Source organism: Grosmannia clavigera (assembly GCF_000143105.1).
Source record: "Grosmannia clavigera kw1407 unplaced genomic scaffold GCSC_140, whole genome shotgun sequence".
Taxonomy (NCBI): Eukaryota; Fungi; Ascomycota; class Sordariomycetes; order Ophiostomatales; family Ophiostomataceae; genus Leptographium; species Leptographium clavigerum.
The window spans coordinates 1,158,476-1,177,623 of NW_014040801.1; the positions used below are offsets into that span (position 1 = coordinate 1,158,476).

General features: G+C 53.2%; 6 protein-coding genes across 6 annotated transcripts; 2 read left to right on the forward strand and 4 right to left on the reverse strand.

The window, feature by feature from the left end:
• Positions 1 to 64: 64 nt before the first annotated feature.
• CMQ_564 (glucooligosaccharide oxidase) lies at positions 65 to 1,649 on the reverse strand (the record flags this gene model as incomplete). The annotated part of the gene is made up of 3 exons (XM_014317643.1): positions 65 to 541; positions 600 to 1,137; positions 1,195 to 1,649. 3 exons carry the CDS (start codon positions 1,647 to 1,649, stop codon positions 65 to 67), a joined length of 1,470 nt encoding a protein of 489 aa, XP_014173118.1.
• An 875-nt stretch (positions 1,650 to 2,524) lies between these two features.
• On the reverse strand, positions 2,525 to 4,069 carry CMQ_1163 (histidine acid phosphatase; the record flags this gene model as incomplete). Its single annotated transcript, XM_014318242.1, has 4 exons — positions 2,525 to 2,562; positions 2,647 to 2,766; positions 3,523 to 3,889; positions 3,947 to 4,069. 4 exons carry the CDS (start codon positions 4,067 to 4,069, stop codon positions 2,525 to 2,527), a joined length of 648 nt encoding a protein of 215 aa, XP_014173717.1.
• Positions 4,070 to 4,586: 517 nt separating this feature from the next.
• CMQ_1621 (NADH:flavin oxidoreductase NADH oxidase family protein) lies at positions 4,587 to 5,744 on the forward strand (the record flags this gene model as incomplete). Its single annotated transcript, XM_014318700.1, has 1 exon — positions 4,587 to 5,744. The coding sequence occupies one exon, from the start codon at positions 4,587 to 4,589 to the stop codon at positions 5,742 to 5,744; it is 1,158 nt and encodes a 385-aa protein (XP_014174175.1).
• Positions 5,745 to 6,142: 398 nt separating this feature from the next.
• CMQ_807 (fungal specific transcription factor domain containing protein) lies at positions 6,143 to 8,458 on the forward strand (the record flags this gene model as incomplete). Its single annotated transcript, XM_014317886.1, has 2 exons — positions 6,143 to 8,098; positions 8,279 to 8,458. The coding sequence occupies 2 exons, from the start codon at positions 6,143 to 6,145 to the stop codon at positions 8,456 to 8,458; spliced, it is 2,136 nt and encodes a 711-aa protein (XP_014173361.1).
• An 857-nt stretch (positions 8,459 to 9,315) lies between these two features.
• CMQ_1528 (ankyrin repeat protein) lies at positions 9,316 to 15,065 on the reverse strand (the record flags this gene model as incomplete). The annotated part of the gene is made up of 3 exons (XM_014318607.1): positions 9,316 to 12,926; positions 12,983 to 13,157; positions 13,230 to 15,065. The coding sequence occupies 3 exons, from the start codon at positions 15,063 to 15,065 to the stop codon at positions 9,316 to 9,318; spliced, it is 5,622 nt and encodes a 1,873-aa protein (XP_014174082.1).
• Positions 15,066 to 16,269: 1,204 nt separating this feature from the next.
• Positions 16,270 to 17,383, reverse strand: CMQ_687 (uncharacterized protein; the record flags this gene model as incomplete). The annotated part of the gene is made up of 4 exons (XM_014317766.1): positions 16,270 to 16,386; positions 16,571 to 16,913; positions 16,967 to 17,056; positions 17,322 to 17,383. 4 exons carry the CDS (start codon positions 17,381 to 17,383, stop codon positions 16,270 to 16,272), a joined length of 612 nt encoding a protein of 203 aa, XP_014173241.1.
• Positions 17,384 to 19,148: the final 1,765 nt, after the last annotated feature.

The following is a 19,148-nucleotide window of genomic DNA, read 5'->3' on the forward strand; positions in this document are numbered from 1 at the left end:
GCTTCTATGCCGTGCTGAAATGTCTCTGCAATGCGCCGTCTCCATGCTTCTGCCCCTTCCGAAATTAGGACGTAAATGCCGGCACAACTGCTTGAGGATAATCAAACACTTGGTTGGGATCTACAGCAGCCTTGATAAGCTGCAACCTTGAAAGGCTGTCTCCGTAGTAGGCCTGCTCCGCGGACGTCCGGTCCATGGCAGGATCGACATAGTTGGCATATTTTCCGTAGCTGCCAGCAGCGAGCTGCCGGGTAAAAGCCTCGGTCCAGCCCTTGACGAAACCGAAGCCGTCTTCCGGATAGGTGCCTGAGTCCACGCGGTCGTAAAAGTTATAGAGGTACAACTTGTCACGGTGCGCAAACGATGTTTCGGACACTGGCGTATTGGTGATATACCCGTTTTTGCCGCCAAACATGTCGATGATGATAAACCATGGCCGGCTGTTGGCTGCGCCCTCCGAAAACCAATACGAGCAGGCGTCTTGCATGGCGGCGGGTGGCATGGCTTGCGTCATGAGCGAATTTGCATAAAACGTGTCGTTCTGCACTTGTTAGTAAAACTCGATTCTGGAAGAGAGGCTAGCGGACGAGAATACGAACCCTTGACTCTGAGTTGGTGATATCAACAGTCTTGCTGTCATCGTAGGCAAGGAAACCATTGTACCAATCTGTCTCGTCTGCCTGGTACAAAGACGTCCCAAGCTTGTCCATCAACGGCTGGATGGCTTGCATGAGCGCTGCTTTGTCGCCGTGGTAGAGGCCATGGAGTTGCGTGAACGACTGCATCCCAAAGACGCGCATGTTCATCTCCTTGGGCTGGCCGCCCGATACGATCCAGTCCTGCAGGTCTGCCCAGCCCTTGGAGCACGAGCTGGCGTTCCACGGCAAGCTCGCCTGGAAGACGGTCGTCTTGGCTGGTGCCGCAAACGTGTTAAAATAGAACGTCGTCACCACGCCAAAAGATGAACCGGCGCCCCGCAGCGCCCAGAACAGGTCTGTGTTCTCTGTCGCCGAGCACCGCACCACGCTGGAATTGGCAAGCACGACGTCCGCGCCGACCATCCAGTCTAGTGCCAGCCCGTGTGTAAAGGAGCTGAAGCCGAAGCCGCCGTGCAGCGAGTGTCCGCCAACACCGACTCTGTGCGTGTCAGTTTCTCTCCATTAAAACAGGCCAGAAGGTCATTGTGAAACTCACGCTGGGCATGTGCCGTGGCTGATGGCTCGGCCGCCTTGGTTAAGCAGCTCTGTAAAGACATGGCCGAGACGAGCGCCAGCCTGGATGGTGGCAATGTTGGTCGTCGTGTCGAGCGTTACATTGTCCCACCGGTCCATTTCAATCACTAGGTGCCCGTTCTCACCACCGAGGCCAAACGAGCCATAGCTGTGGCCGCCGCCCTTGGGATTGACCTTGACGCCCAGCCGAGCTGCGCAGGCCACGGCCGCCTGGACATCGGCCACAGTCCTCGGAAGCACAATGGCCGCGGGCTGGTACTGCACCCGCGTGTTAAACGCTGATACATCCTCGTACCAGACCGTGCTGCCCTTGGGGTCCACCGGGACTGAAGAGTTGAAGAGGCAGTCGTCGATGGCAGCACCGGCGACTGACGTGGCCAGAGCCCATGATATGGTCAAGATGGCAGAGTACTTCATCGGGGGCGACTGTGCGGGTTCTTTTGCTGTCTTTGCTGGCCTTGTTTGGAGGGACTTGGGAATGAGCAAAGGAGGCAGGGCGTAAGGTCCAGGGACTTATACTTGTGTTCAGCCCAATCCTACCCTGCTTTTACCTCCTCTTCCGACCTGTGCGACTTCCTACGAGAAAAATAAAAGGGTCAACGGACCGGATACGAAGGGCTGACTTGGCGTGGTGGCCCCTATTAATAGTACTCGACCTATTTCGGCCATATTTTGTGCACATCAACAGTGGAGCAGCTAAGTATACGGGGTACAACTGACATGATCGGCGGCGGATCAGGCGATTAGGGCTGCTGCGGCGAGACTTGTTCGTTTATACTCGTAGAGACGGAACGATGGCCATTAAAGCTGCTTGTACGAACCAATAACCTCTGTTCAGGCTCAGAATTGATGTTGAGTAGCACCCGACAGTGGAAATAAGCTTATAGTACGAGGCGGATATAAGACCATTCCCAGGAAAATATCATACTTTGCTCGTACTCCGTAAAAATGTCGTAAAGTGGAGCTAGGCCATACGAGGATGCAAATTTAGCGGTGTACTAAGCATCTTCCGTTGTTTCCTTTTCTTTCAGCACTTAAATAATACGAGATGTAGAAGAGTGTAGCAAAAGATGCCGAAACCTATTTTAGACATTTCGTGTTCTGGCATGACATCATTTTCGCCGCAAAACAAAGCCAATGTGGAGTTCAGGCGCACAGCCCTCTGGGATGAGGTGAGCTATACGAACGCGAAAAAAGATCACATGCTCATAGAGGTTTGAACGTAAAGGAAGCAAGGACAAGACAAAATATGTATTTTTTAGTATTGCAAAGGCTGTGTCTTGAGCACGGCACTATTGACCATCGCACGACTCTGTCTTGCCAGAGTGCTCTGAAATGTGTTGAAGCCTTCGGTCGGAAAATCGGAATCATGTTCGAGTAATCCTCAGGGTTAAGATCTCTTCCTTTACCTTACTTGATATCGACATTGTCCGGGCAAAAGCAGTGCCACCAACCACATCGAAAGCATACATTCCGATAAGGCTTGTTTGCACGGCACCAAGGTTCTCGGGAGCCCACGGTGTTCGCACAAGACCTGCATAAGGATGTCATCGGGCATGTTGTTGCAAGAACGAGCAAATGATTTGTATGACTACGTTCGTAGAAGGGGGCGCCTTGTTTATTTAAAAAGTCAGAGAATTAGTGAACCAGGATTGTAAACATTACCAAACAACAGTGATTGTCAAGTAGTTGTTGATGTAGGCGAAGACGCTTAAGAACTTAAGAAACCAAAGTCCGACCAAGCTGACGGAGAGTAAGACAGCATATGTTTCCGCTTTTACTGCACCTCGTGACCTACCCTAGTTAAGTACAACCCCTCCTATTCAGCTACATGCAAACTGTTAATCTTGCCTCAAAGCGATTGGTAAATGGATTGCCAACCCGCGACGAGGATCCAGCCTCAATTTTGCGACATGGTTTCTGCTGTTTCGCGTTTAGAAAGAGCGCGGTATGGAGCAGAAAAATATATTTGGGCTGAAGTTCTTAACATGATAAGTATAATCAATACGTATCTGCACACAATTATCGAAGCAAGAGGCCAAAATCCCCAATGGTACGGAAAAATTATAACAGCAAGCGAAAGGTCCTATAGTCTAGCGGTTAGGACATTGGATTCTGATCATTATGATAATTCCAGTAGCCCCGGTTCGATTCCGGTTAGGACCTAACTTTTTCTCATTGACCATTTTGATAGGCGTCTTTAGCGTCCGCATTGATATGCATCCTCTCGCACACTACATATTGCTTTTTGTCTCATCGACTGGAGTGAAAGAATTGCCCTGGCACTTACGGGCGGTGTCGACTCCTGAAAACCAGTCGACCCGATCCTTGATGTACTGCTCGACCTGCGGACGCAGAGCTGTTTCGTGGAGGCTGAAATCGTCCACGGTACCAATACGCAGAATGCGCATGCCAGGGTATTTGGAGCCGACGCGGTACATAAGCGTTCCGCATGTGGAGCAAAAGTAGTTTGTCATTACTCCGCCGGACTCGACCGTCTTTGACTGGCCAAAGGCAGTAAGTTTCTCACGGCCACGAACGTGGCGAAGGTAGTCGTCAGCCACGGAAAAGTTTGAGGCGAACATGGAAGCCGTGAGCTTGCGACAGTCGCTGCAATTGCAGACAAATGTGGCGAGGAGGCCTGGTCCCTTGATTGGCTGCATGGCGTGGTTAGATATGTAGGTAGTATGGGGCAGACGAATGTTCTGACTTACAAAGACGAGCTGGACGCTGCCGCAAAAGCAGGTCGCTGTGGCTTCGTGCTCATTCGACCAGCCATCTTCAGCACCGCCAGCCAGCGGGAAATAAGACTTTGGGGATTCGGAAGGGGCTGCCATTGTGTGTTTGCGGGGGTTTATGCTAGGATCAATTTGGATTTACTTCGTACTCAGTTGGTATTATTCACCGTGGATATTGAGACCTCAGAATTCGTTAGAAACAAGAGTGGACAGACTCACATCATGTATACGTCATAAAACTGTTCATATTCGTACATAACCATGATATGAGGTTGCATTTCAAGAAATTGGTGATGAAGCCCCGCTATCTTGCAATGACGTACGGAAGCACTCACGGAACCCAGGATCGACGGAACGGAATCACGGAACGGAGGGAGCGGAAAACGACGGTTTTTCCACCGCCCCATCAATGCATGCATCCTTCGTATCAGTGGAGGAACGGAATGTAACAAATAGAAGAATGTTATAGACCGATCAGTCCGGGAAAGAACGTATATAGGTCTCTCTAGCTGGCTGTCATGTTTGGCTTTTTATCTAAACTCGTTTCGAAGCACATACCATAAACAGCATTAGCCTTTGTCTGATTACTATCATCATCTCTACCTTCACATTCACCATGAGCACAACGACTTTCACCCCAGCGGAGACGCGGCTCTTCAAGCCCCTCAAAGTGGGCAACATGACGCTGCAGCACCGCATTGTCTACCCTCCTCTGACGCGGTTTCGCAATGACGACGAGCACGTGCCTCTGCCGATGATGGTCAAGCACTACGCCGACCGCGCCGTCATTCCGGGCACTCTTCTCATCTCCGAGGCCACTGCTATCTCTCCAGCCGAGGAGGGACAGAAGAACAACCCGGGATTGACTACGGAGGCACAGGTGGCCGGGTGGGCCAAGATTTACGAGGCCGTCCACGCCCGCGGCTCTTTTTTCTTCCAGCAGCTCTGGGGGATGGGTCGGGCGGCCGATCCGAGCTATGTGAAGGAGCGTGGCTTCGACTACCGGTCTAGCAGTGCCGTGGCGATGCCCGGCGTCGAGGCCGTGCCGCGGGCGATGACCGAGGAGGAGATCCAGGAGACGATCCGGGGTTTTGCCGAGACGGCCAAACGCGTCGTCGCAGCGGGCGGTGACGGCGTGGAGCTCCACGGCGCCCACGGCTACTTGCTGGACCAGTTTCTGTCGGACCGTGTGAACCAGCGGACGGACAAATGGGGCGGCTCGATTGAAAACCGGGCCCGTCTGATGCTCGAGTGCGTCCGGGCTGTGGCTGACGCTATCGGTGCCGAGAGAGTGGGCCTGCGGCTGTCGCCGTATGCCAGCTTCCAGTCGGCCGAAAAGTCGGACATTGTTGGGACATACAATTACCTCATCGGCGAGCTGAAGGCCATGAAGACGCCCTTGGCCTACTTGTCTCTTGTTGAGCCGATCGGCGACCCGTCCTCCGTTTTGCTGGGCAAGACGGCGGCCAACCTGGACAAGACGCTGGACTTTATCCTGGAGGACTGGAACAACCTGACCCCGGTTCTCGTCGCCGGTGCATACACACCTGAGACGGCCGCCCGTGCAGTTGAGGAGCGCTACAGCAAGTGGGACGTTCTGATCGGCTTTGGCCGTACCTACATCGCCAACCCCGACATTGTCTTCCGGATCAAGCACGGCCTGGCACTGAACCCGTACGACCGTGCGACGTTCTACGTTAACAAGTCTGAAGTCGGTTACAACGACTATCCTTTCAGCGAGGAGTACCTCGAGAGCGTTAAGAACAAAGCTTGAAAGATAGCTTGGGACATGTGCATATAAATGGAGTACAACTTGCATTAGACATTTCGATACCATATGAAATTCTTGGGCAGATTTTGTAGTGGAACAGTCGACCCTCCTGTTTACTAATGTGAAATGTTGAGAAATCAAACATGAGATACGTGTGAAGGAGGCAACTGTGGTTGCGAAAAGTTTTTAGTAGACCCACAATGACGCCGATGGATGAATAATCGTATCCGATGACTTTCACACCACTTCGCTCGTAAAGTGGGAAAAACAGAAAGAACGATACTAAAAGCGTTCCGTAACTCCGTGCCCCCGCAATTCACGGAGCGCGCTCCTTCCCTCCCCTTTCTCTTGGCGACCTTTCCCCTGTTACTAACCGACTTCTAATCTGCATCTAAGCGACCATGGCATCGATTGAAACGACGGCTATCAGACGGATGCGCAAGCAAGTCACCCGGGCCTGCGACTTCTGCCGGGCGCGACGAATCGGCTGTGATAGTAGCCAACCCTGCAAAGCCTGTCGCCAAAGAGGGCTGGCATGCACGACAACAGGTGAAGAAGGAAGTCCGAGAAGTTTGCCTGCAGCACAACGAGAGATTGAGCAGCTCCTGCGAAAGGTCAAGGATCTGGAGGCGGAGGTGGCAGACCTGAAACAGCGTCAACCGGCATCACAGCTCCAAGCCGTCATCGGCGACTCTCGGTCGCAGTCGCATTCATTGTCCCCCTCCAAACCTTGTTCCCGTCCACGGCCACAATGGGAGGGCATTCATGTGGCAACGTCCGGCTCCGACCAGGCATCCTACTACGGCCCATCGTCGTCGTACTACCTCGTCAGCCGCATGGGAGGCTACCTGGGCAAGATGCTGAAGCAGCCGTACACGGAGAAGAGCCTCCAGCCCCGGAGCACACGGGCAGACATCTACCAGAACAGTCCGGCCGTGATTGACGAGGGAGCAGCAAAGCAGGGCGAACCTCAGAATCCTCGCCATGTGCACACAGGTGCCCTGAGCCGGGCGCAAGAAGAGTCCGTCCTGCGGCTGTTCTGGGAGGGCTACCACTGCACAATGCCGATTGTGGACGAGACAGCTTTTCGAACATCTTATGCTTCGCTGTGGGAGCCGTCGCGATCTGTCCGGCGGCCGTGTCCTCTCGTCGACTGCATCATTGCGCTGTGTCTGCAGAACGGCTACGCCTACATTCCGAAGCCGATTTCGAGGCAGGCGTCGGCTGGCATCGACAACACCGACGACGACAGCAGAGAGGCCGTTGACGATGCAGCCGTGGCGGGCCGATGGTATTTCCTGCGTGCACAGTCTGGCCTGACGGCGGATCTCGAGAGCCCGTCGCTGGAGACGGTGCAGTGCTACATCTTCATGATCTCGTACCTCTGCTGCGCCTCCTTCCAGAACATGTGCCATGTCGTGTCGGCACAGGCTGTGCGGACAGCCCATATTCTGGGTCTGCATCTGGATCCGTCGTCAGATCTGCCGCACGGCGAGAGAGAGCGACGTCGCCGCATCTGGTGGGTGTTGTGGTCCTTCGATGCCAAGGTCTCGACCAAGCACGGCCGGCCGCTGGTGATTGACCAGGCCGACGTCACGGCAGCCCTGCCGTCGGACGACTGCGAGGCGGCAGCCTACAACGGCTCGACGCTGGGTATGTGCGGGCCGCTGGCCGGGGGAGGGCCCGGAGGAGCCTCCGGCGATGCCGTCACCTGGCTGACGTATGCGAGGCAGAACCAGAAGCTGCACCTCGTCATGACCGACATCCACCAGGCGCTCTTCTTCCGCTGCGGCGAGGTCGTTCACGAGAGGGCGCTCGCATGCATCTACCACGACCCAGCGGCTCTGGAGGACAGCGCTGGCTTCCTGGCTGCCCGACTGCCACAGATGCGCGACTGGGCCAGCGCCGTGCCGTCTACTCTCCGAACGCGTCGCCGGCGAGGTGGCCAGCCCTATTCGACCGACCGGTCACCCCTGGACCTGGACGACGCACTCGCGCCCGTCTGGCTGCAGCGCCAGGCCGTCAGCCTCGAGCTGACCTACCACGCCCTCGTCGTCCAGCTGACGCGGGCCTTTATCACCTTTTACAAGCACCCGGGCACGTACACGCCAGCAGTCGACCGTCTCGCTGCCACCTGTGCCGACCACGCCGTCGCCTTCACCCACCTGATGCACCAGGCCGTGACCGAGACCGACCTGATGGCCGGCTGGTCCGAGTACTTTAGCCTGCAGTGGAGTGCCTCCCTCGTCATGGTCGCCTTTGTGCTCGCCTACCCCGTCCATGCGGCCACGCCGCGGGCCAGGGCTGCTCTCGAAAAGGCCGTCGCCGTGTTTGTCGTCTTTGGCGAGCACTTTGCTGTCAGTGCTGACGCTGCGGCCATCTGCCGAGACCTCATGGCCAAGGCCGACTTCCTCGCCGGCTGGGACGACAAGAACAGCAGCAGCAGTAGGACCAACAGCAGCAACGAAAGTGACAGAACCAACAGCACCAGCATCAGCAGTCACTCTCCTACAAGCACGCAGACTCCCTCTTCACAGCTGACAGCCGTCGAAGATGACCTGGCCTGGCTCGATCCCAACCGGCCAGACGATATGGCCGGGGGGCCGTACGTTCCGTTCAATATGGACTGGGCCATCTCTGTGGACAATTTCAACAGCTTCGACAAGTTCTTTGACGCACATCACTCGTCTGACTCGTGGGCTTTTCTATCATCGTGAGAAGCGTGAGAAGGCTTATTACGGGGGGGTTCAGTACGACATAAAGCAGTGATGGCAAGAAGAGAAATTGGTGGTAGATGAATATGCATCTTTCTACCAGTTTGCGTTTTTTGTGGCGTCAGGCTACTCGTTATTTGAGTGGCACTGTTTGCAGCGACTTTGTCATAGGGCTGGGCAGCAGTTATGGAGAAGCATAAAATATTATGTCAACGAGAAAATGTTTATATAACCTCTCTTTGGTTCTCACAAACTATGGTCATATGAATTGGTGTTGTTCCAAGCCCACTTCACTTTCCCATGCCTTTCACCACCTTTTCAAGCAGATTTTCTATATTATTATGTACACACTCCAGCGTAAAACAGGCGCTGTCCTGTGTGTTTCTTTTTTTCTAGTATCGGTGGTGCCGATCGTGTGTAACGCCCTCAATCTTTCGGACGAGCCGTACTGCGCGTGGGGCAGTTACCCCTGTTCTATGGGCTGGTGATGATGGTTAGCCCGACGACGGCACTGCTTAGCATAAGCTCGTTCTTTATACAGTGGTTAATAACCTGCGCTCTAAGACTTGTAGGTTTGGCAGCCTCTGGATATTCAGGTTGTATGCCTACATCAGCCTGGTTCCCCTAACGAGCTTCGCAATGCTGCCTTTGTGAATGTGTGCCTCCTATTGTTGTTATTTGTAAAGCACAGCTGGGCAAATCCGGTTCTTAACCCATTAATGTGAACAAGAACGGTCACGTGGACACTTGTCTGGTGTGAGCTTTTTCGTTTTTAGTTCCCGTCAGGTCCTGCCCGTAGGGTCCTGGACAGCTAGTCTAGTAGCCGTAGAAAGGGGGATAGAAAATGGAAGCCCTCGCCTCTACATCTGAGGAATGACAAGTGCCCAACGGCCTGGTTCCGGTGTGGGTCCAGACATGTACAGACGTTTGACCTTGATCTTGCGCCGGTCTATCTCTGCTCCAGCGCGTACAAGCAAGTCTTCCATGTTCTTAAACTCCAACTCGCACGCCAGTTTGAGAGCGTTGCGAAGCCGATGTTGTGTCTGGTCCAGGCTGGCGCCTCGGTTCTGCAGCCAGCGGACCATGGCGGCCACAGCGTCAACGTTTCCGAACTCGACGGCCAGGTCAATGGGCGATCGACCATAGATGTTCTTAGGATTCCACCGGGCGCCGCGCCGGCGCAGATCGCGGATATGCTCGACTCGGCCGGTGCTGCAGGCTCGGTGCAGCGGCGTCATACCGAACCGGTCGATGCCGTGGATGTCAAGCTTCATGGCCAGGAAGCGCGCGACAAGGCCACCGTGGCCATACCGGAAGCTCAGATGGAGGCAGGTCTGGCCAAATGCGTCGGCCGCGCGGGCATTGGCGCCCAGCTGGAGGAGCTGCTCGGCTGTCTCGATGGCGCCGCTGCGAATAGCCTCAAGCAGCGGCGTCATTCCGCTGGAGTCACGTGATTCCAACTGGCTGCCGCCACGGCCTTTGCCCAAGGCGACCAGACGCTCGGCCGCAGCGCTGTTGTTGACCATGGCGGCATAGTGCAGCGCAGTGCGTCGCTGTTTGTCGACGACATCCAGCCGGGCTCGCTTAAAGCGTACAAACCGGCTGACTATCATACCGTCAAACCAGAGGGCCAACAGGTGCAGAAGGCCGGCTCCCGTGTTTGTCCGGCCAAACTCGCGCTCCGGCATCTCGATGAAGAACTCCAGGGCAGCTCGGTAGCCCTGCTCGGCCGCCAGATGGACTGGCGACATGCCGTTCTTGGCCCGCAACATGTAGCTGGCCCCAGACGCCACCAGCATCTCCAAGGCGGCCATGTTGCGATTTGCGACAGCAATGTGTACAGCCGTCAGACCGTCATGGTCCTGGGCATTGAGCTCTGCAGAGCTGTAGTCACTCAGGCTCAGGCGGCTGGCATCCCAGTTGTGCTCCAGGGCCCAGTGCAGCAGCGTCCTCCCGGTGTGGTCTTGGGGGAGGGAGAGCAGGCCGTACTCTGTCTGCAGCCAGTGGACCACGTCTTCCCAGTTCTGATGGGCGCAGAGGTGAAGCAGGTCGTACTCCTCGCCCTCATGGCGCAGCTTTGTTTCAGGCGGGAGCCTCTCCAAAATCCACAGCAGCTTCTCTCTGCGGCCGAAGAACGCGTACGTTGCCAGAGCGTTCATCTTAGTGTGTGGGTCGACCTGCAGAAGCTGCTTGGGGTATGCCCTGAGGATGGCTTCTTCGATGCGCGTCCAACCGTGAGAGCCGGCTGTGAGAAATGGGCTCGTTCCAGAGCTGGTCGTCGCGGTCAGAACCCTTTCCGAGGCCATACTGATCATCTTTTCCAGAATGGACTGCCAAATCACGTTCTCATATGCCATGGAATACGGCGTTTTACCCTCGTTGTTTTTGATGTCAATCGCAATATCGCGGTGGTCAAGAAAGACTTGGACTGCGGCTATGTTGTGTGAGTGCAATGCTTGATGCAACGGCGAGCCAAGAGGACCGCCCATAATGTTGACGTTAACATGGGGATGCTCGACCAGCGACTGGGTGAAATAGACGTCTTCAGAGCAGCGGGCTGCATAGTGCAGGGCTTTTCGCTCCTGTGAGTTGCCGTAGTTGATGCTGACGTTCTCGTCTCGCAGGAGTAGCCGAAACGACTCTCGTCGTCGGCAGATAATAGCCCACGACAACGGCGTGATAAAGTCTCGGCCAGGGCCGAAAGCGTTGATGTCGGCGCCGTCTGCAAGCAAGGCCTTGACAATTCCCGGACAGTCACCTCGAGTCATAATCTGAAACAGAGCCAAAGAGGCCGACGTGCTGCCACGCACAGAGTGCACGTCTTGGTACGTGCCCAGATATGCGGCCGCGCTTTCCGGCTGGATGGCCGCCCAGAGAATGTGGCAGCTGATGGCCGTTTTGGTGGGTAAGAATTTAGCCAGAAGACAATCGTTGCTACGGCTGGGCATTGTGCCTTGGTAATGTGTGACCCAGAACTGGACGGCATAGAGAAAGCAAGGTGTTCGTCCGGTCGACCGGATGAATGACTCAATGTAGAAAAGCATTCGGCGTATGCGCTCGTCTGTTCCGAAGTAGCCATACATGTTCTTCATATCATCCTCCGCCTTGGCTACGGCGTCCAACAGTTCATCCCACGACTTGTCATCTCGGTCTTCCAATTTGAGCACAGACACACACAGTCTCTGCAGCAGGCTGTGAGCATCCGGGTCCGAAACCGAGTAGCTTGCGATGGTCTCCTGGTCTTCTGGTGACAGCTCATCCACGCTGCATGTGAGCAGATCCTTTGCAGACACGTGTGAAAAATCGACAGTGCCATCCTCGGCTTTTCTGATCATGTAGCCACAAGATTCGGACAAATAGTTTTCAAAGTCCGCACTTTGTAGCTCCAGCTCACGCAGATGAAGCGGCCGATCATCCAGGATCTGGCTGTAGACGGTCGCGAAGAATGCCAGCTGCCGGGACGTGAGCCTCTGTCGGCTCACGCGGAGAATGGCAAACGACGCTTTGGCCTTGTTTCGTTGCGAGCTGGGAATGGCTCTCAGCAGACGGCAGTAAACAACGACGAGGTCGTGCGAGGCTCTGTCTAGTCGCAACAGGCCGTCCTGAATTAGCTCACGTGACCATCGGCTGACGCCTCTGGAGAACTGCTCCCAAGCCAGCTTGGCATGGAGGAAATTGCCGCTGGAAACCTCCATGATCTTGTGCTCAATCGTCTCTGCAACATCGGGAGAAATGTAGGACCTCGCGAGAGACTTTCGCACGTGGGCCTGAATGTAGTCCCACACATTGTTCTGTGTATAGTTGTTGTTCGCGTCAAGCACGGCGACATCGGCGTTTGGGAACTCGTATGACGGCCTCTTCCGGTGAGAAATCATGATTCTGAGCCGCCCGCTAGAATCCAGAGCCATGAGATGCTCGAGTCTGTCGATGACGGTGATGGATGCGTCGGAATCACTGCGGAGCACTTCGTCTACAGCGTCGACAACCAGCTGGAACACAATGCCTCGTGACCGACGGATGATGATCTCGAGACATATCCACAGATTTTCCTCATTGGCTGCATCTTTCTTTCCGTCACGGCCTTCCAGATACCTGACCAAGAACGCAGTCCGACTGTCACGGAGGATCTGATTAAGAATAGATCTGACAAACGCAGAGGTCGTTTTTCGCCTTAAGTCTTTGTCGTCAAAGAAAAAATGGAGTGGCTTTCGAATGATGGAACTGTCCGATATGTCGCTCTGAACCTTGAGGTGCGAAATTGCAGTCCGCATAAGCACCGTCTTACCCGAACCGGGAGGTCCGTGTAGCCAGAGAACTTGACGCCCTCGAAGCCTTGTCCAGGACTCAAACTCCGTGTCGTCAAGAAACCATCTAGCAGACTGTCCCCAGTGCGACGGTATCAGGTCGAGAACCTTTCCTTCGTCAATTGCCCCAAGTTTAGACATAAACTCTCGCTCGGAACGGTCGAAATCTGGTAATTGTTACGTTTCAGTGATTGTTAAACATGGTGTACAGAGAGCTGCTTACACGTCTGTCCGGCGTCACTTGATGGCGCGTCGATGAGTTCCGAGATACAATTGTAGACGGTCAGGTAGTTGCTGCTAGAGCTGGTGAGAAACCGACACATGCCACGATGGTCCGCATTCAGGGAAAGAGGGGTCTCGTTAGGCAGGTGAAGAATGGCAGAGGACTTATCCACCACCTGCTACGAGAAATACGTAATTAGCAGAGCACTCAAAGAGAAAACATCCATCAAAAAGATGGGAAGGCAGACCAAAGATTCTAGTGATTCCTCCACGTTTTGTTCGTAGAGGCTGAATATCTGCAAGCCCATCATACAATCGCCAAACCGCAAACAAGCGTTTCCGAGCTCCACAGATTTGATCTCGAGGCTTTCCACCGAGTTGCGTGGTGGCTTGTAGATGTGAGCTAATTTTTTCAGGTAATCAGACCAAAACGTTTTCTCTGGGCCTTGATGCGGCGTGCCGAGGAATATGATGCCCGCAACCGATTCGCTGATCCCGTCGTACAACGTTGTGCCCTCGTGGGCCAAGACGAGTGCTTGTTTGAGCACGATCCCGCCCAGACCGTGGCACACATAGATGGCTTTACGCCCTGCCTTTTCGTCGTGTTTTTGACGTAACCGACGGATGCCTTTCAGCAGCTGTTCGGCAGAGCCGCGGATATTAGAAGTCGGACTTATAAGCACCTGCTCAGTATCGTAGCCAAACGTCAAGACTCTGGCCTTTGGCATCTCCCATGGTAGAAAATCTCGAAGCCAAAGTTTGTCGCCTTCCATCCACGTATTGAAAGCATGTCCGCAAAGGCCATGGATCGCGATCACGTCAAAGTCCGTCTGGAACTTCTTGACATCCTGTGTATCTGGATTGGGCCATAGAGTAAACAAACCAATGGGTGGCGGCTTAGCTCTTTTCATTGCCCCTATGGCCTCATCGGTGAGATGTGGCGACGTGTTGTTATCTAGCTCAGAGGCAGTGCTGACTCGTGTTTGCACGAATGTAGCTGCACTGCTCCACATGTCTCCCAGGTAGTCCATCAGCAGCAGATAATCTTGGTCGAAGGCGCCTTTAAATTTAGGCAAGTCTTCATGGGTCTGGTTCACGGGAATTTTCGTGTGAAAAACGCAGTCTGGCCACGAGCCCACCGCAGAGGTTGTGTTTACGAGCACTTGGCTCTCACCAGACCGATCCCAAACTCCTGGGGCTCTCTCCTGGACGGTCCGGCTCTGTAGCGTTTCGTACACGGAAATCACCTTTAGACCTGGGAACGAAAAGGCACGCCTAAAATGTTTGTCCAGGCGTTGTAGGATGCGGGAACCAGGCTGGAGGCTCTCGACGAGTGCCGCATTGGCCTGTTTGTTGACCATGCGGAGCCAAGGCTCGACGAGGAGGCCATGGTGCGGAACCCCAAAGAAAACGAGCCCATATACACATTTCGCATTGAAAATGTCGTTCGTGGCCATATGACAAATAGCTTCCTTGACAATAAGTCCACCTAAACTGTGCGCAATAAACACGATAGGACGCGGCCTAACCTGAGACTTATTGCGCTCTGGCTTCCGCATACTCTTAATCGAGATGGCGAGTCTCTCGCCAATGTCAGAAATGTCCTGAAAAGACTTGCTTGCCACAAGCGACGTGTCGTAGCCGTAAAGAAGCATGCGAATATTCGCTGGATATGCGTCTTGATCGTCCACCAACCACATAAATTGGCCGCCTCGTTCCTTCCAAGAGCCAAATGGATGGCTGCTGAGACCACTGACGACGAAACAGTCGATCCCGTTTTCCTCCGTGCTGCCCGCGATGTTCAGTGGCGTGAAACCGAGAAAAGCTGTGTCGATCTCGAGTCGGATGTGCTGCAGCTGGCTACCGTATGTGATCGCATTATCGAGCCTCCAAGGACCCATGCCGTGTAAGAACTCTGGAGTGGCGGAGAACATCACAATGGCAACGACCGATGGCCTTTGCGGATGCAGACCAAGAGCCCGGATTTTTGTGTCCGCGTCCAAGCCGAAAAACTCGTCGAGAATATGTTTTGCGTCGTCGCCCGAAACCGTCGTCGGAAGACCGGCAACCCGGTACACTGACATGACAAGGACCTCCGAGCCCTAGCAGAGCGCCCTCAGATGAAAAAAGTGTGGATTGCAGCTACACTAATAAAATATTGTATCGTGGGCAGTCTGGTACGATTTCATAGCCGGAGTGCAAGCACGGCTTTTCCCCTCCTTCAAGCCTTCCGCGGGGCAGACAGCTAGGCGGGGCATAGCCGCAGCTGTTCTGACAAGCTGTATCAGTATGACAAGGGTCGGGCACATATGGATACGACATTGCCTCATCTAGTTAGTGCTTATGCCGGAAGCGTAGGCTGAAAGCTAGATTGGCCTTGGTGATATTTCAGTAGATAGCATACCGAGGTGTTTTTAAATAGGGCCGTATAGGAATGAGCAGGAGCAGGCCGTCTAAGTTGTCGGCTGTAGCCCAAACTTGACGGGAACTATACTAGTGGTGGCGTAAACATCTCTTCTTTGTCCTTACTTCCTAGGGCTTTGCATTTCCACTTATCTCCTAACACAATGCACATGGCTTCTCCAACATATGTTGTCCCCTCTTACCAAGCCAGTGCTGCTGCCTCTTATTTTAAGGTTAGAAACCCGCTATAATAGTACTACTATAACGGCAACTGGAAAAATGCAACGGTTAATCAGCGTTACAACCTCAACGGCCGCGGTATGCCTGATGTGTCTGCGAACGGATGGAATTACCCGGTTCGGACTTAGTATCTCAGCGCTAGTGCCTCGCAGACAGATCACTTGTCCGCATCGCTGCTCGACTGTATCGTGGGGGAGTGTTTTACGGTCGAAAAGGGCCCTTTGGGGCTCGTCAACCCGACCTTGTATGCGCACCCCGAGGTGCTTAATGACACCACCAAAAGGCCACAATCTGGGTTATGGCACTTCGGGCCTCTTGCCATCGATAGGCTGGGACCTTCTGACGGGTCTGGGTAGGCCTAATTATCCACAGATGCTGGACTTATCTTTAGTCTCCCTTGTGTAGGGGTTCTTGTCAATCAGAGTAGTGGCCATGCCCTCCGAATACGACCGCATTGCTATTGGTATTGATAATAAGGGAATTAAACAAAGTAGATTTTGCAAGTCCCAAGTTGCATCACAAGACCGCGATGTATTGGTTAAAGTTCAAGGTCCACATATGATTGTCCCTTGTCTAATTTCCTCGTGATCAAACGGAAGAAGCCCATCGTGCTGATTTCTTTATGTAATGTCAATAGAAGTATCGTTATTCAGTCTTCTGGCCCCAGATGACTCTGATCATCATAGTGCCGTGGATCTCGTTGTTCCGTAAGTCTCGGCGAAAGCGGGCAGCGTAAGCTTCAATTTCCACCTTAGACCATCCCTGAAGGTTTGCGACAAACGTTAAGAAGCCGGTTATGTCGTGTTCGAGGGCTAACTGGCCATACATTCCAATTTCCTTCAATTTCGGGTCCTCGGGCCATTGTCCAAGAGGCGCCTTAAGTCTAGATCAGCTGTCGTAATATTAACTGCTTCGTGCAACATCTCGGCCGAGACACTGTACTCACATTAAAGACCCACTCCTCGATATCCACGAAGCCAGCCTGTTCCATGGCTGTTTTTTGCACACCGTCGGGCACAATGGTGAACGATTGCCCAAGTTTCTTCCCGCCGTCCTCATATATCTTTCCCCACTGCCCCATTGCACTTGTCTCGGGAACAGTGCCGTCTGCGCTGACTATAAAGGGTGACGCTTCGTAGCTTTCAAAGTATCCACCCGGTGCTAGGCATTTGTAGGCCTCCTTGGCCAGAGCAACCCAGTCGCCGATGCTGCCAAGCAGGTAGCGCCCGTGGACAAAGTTCAGGGAGTCAGAGTCGAATGTCCAAGGCTGCGTGAAATCATCAATTTCACTGTTTGTGTACGTAAGTAAATAGGTTGCAAACGTCCCGTGCTTCGAACCTACACGTTCAGGTTCGAGGGCAACCAGATAGGTTGTATGGGAGAAATATCTGTGCCTATGACCTCACAGTTGGGATACTGGTCGGCAAAATCACTAAGCTGGTTTTAGTATGAATCACGGGCTAAAGAGGGGGTGGCTTCAGCCCACATGGCCCAGATTCCCGTTCCCGTGCCGATGTCGAGAGCTTTCTGCAAGACTTGTCAGGCTCTGACAACGCTAAATGAATAAAAACACGGAACCTTCATCTTTTCCCCTATTGGTGCCAAATGGAGTTTTCCGCCCAGGCAAAGCGTAAGAAAATGATGACTGCTGATGTCAACAGTGGATGCCTCTCGAGGAGTTTCGCGTTACGCCTTACGCTAGATCAAGCATTTCTTGCTGCTTTTCATCGTTCGCACCCCTTATGAGGGTCAGTGTCATTTCAAAGGCAAGACGGTTGCGGTACAGCAAGTACAGGGTATTGCCTCTCTTGCTGTGGTACGTTCTTCCCAGAACGGTCCGGTACTCGAGGATGCTCGATGTGATTGAAGCCGTTGAAGTGACATCATCGTCACCAAGAGCCGCTTCGTTATCACACGAAAGCTAACCCACACACAAAAAATCAGCATGCGCATGTTGAATGTAAACAGCGACGAGCGCGAGACGAACTGAATCAGTCACCTCTGCCCAGTGTTCGCCTGGGAGTAGACCAGCGGGGCTCTCAGTTGCGGGGAGCGCTAAATGGGGGGGCGACAAACCGCCGTCCATTTGCCTGTCGTCAGCCATAATCTCTGTACGAATATCTGGCTACAGCTTCCGATGGAAGCCAGAAACTTGGTATGTACGAGTAGGTCTGGGTGTCTCTCTTTCGGTCACAACATGCTTAGAGCGTAGCATCACTAGGCGGTCAGTTGCAGCAGAATTTAAAGCAATACTACATGAAGTGAGGGGCTTGCATCTCTCGTGTGACGAATAAATGAGACGTCTGGTATTTATTTGGTACAGAGATAAAGCGGGTATTCTCGAGCTTTACTGACCCGGCATTAAGTTGCGGCGGAGCCAGAGATTTGTCGTAACGACGAGAAACAACTTTTGTCTAGGCGAGTTCTTGAGCCATGCAATCAGTCATAATCTAGTTGTGGTATTGGCTTATCATACTAAACGCATCATTGTGCTCTGATCTATGATCATCCATTGTAAAGTGACCACTTCCGAGCAGATACAATTAGCCTGACTGGACTTTGTAACTTGAAGACAACTTATGGAAATAAAACCTTGCTTTACCTCAGCATGAACGATGTGTCCCTGACTACGGTGCATGTGGGACAGGCAGTAGACCGAAAAGTCGTTACACGTGTGGGCTTAACGTACGTCCCAATGGTTACAAACAATTTAGTAGGAGAGCCAGAATGCCACATATGTCTTGCGCAGTAGAATCTACGTCTTGACAATGTTCCCGGGTGTCAGCAGATGTGTAATCTGACTAAAATGACAGATTCACCCTTGTAATAGGTTCTACAGAAATGCAAAGCAGGCAGTTTACTTCGAGACCTTACGGGATACTTGTTTTTTGTAGTAAGCACAGTTTACTTAAAACTCGAAACTAGTAGGTACAACGACAAGCCTGTTGCGGGCCTAAGCAGCGCCGTAGGACGTCAATTTTGTAGCCACAATGCATGGAGTAGGCTGCCCTCGTTTTTTGTTCCGAAACAACCCTCCAAAGGTCGGACATAAAGATGAGTGTATGCACTGGTTGGAAAGTTGTGGTTAGCCTAAAGAATGTTAGATAGGATCTGAAACATTGCCAATCGTAGGTGAGAGTTCGTAGGCGAAACGGATCTCGACATCGCCTTGGTTTAATAGATATCACAGCCCACCTATTTTGTTTCTCGCAATTAGAATATCGGAGCCGATTTATTACTGGCCATCCCGACCGAGTTGAGCGTTACGAATGTTTTTCCATTCTCTATCTCCCTTCCACCTACGGTATGCCATTTCTTGCATACTATTTGCCAGGCTGCCTCCGCTCAAATAGCTACCTCCCATCGGACCGAAAAGGTAGAGAACGTGATGGCAAGCCTTTACCAACATTCGGACGCCTCGTCGGGGCTGAGACTTCTCAGCCCACTTGTCGCCCAATCAAACTTGTGCTAAGGATTATGCTGACAGCGGTGTGGGTCAATAAGACCAGTTGGTCAGCCGATAA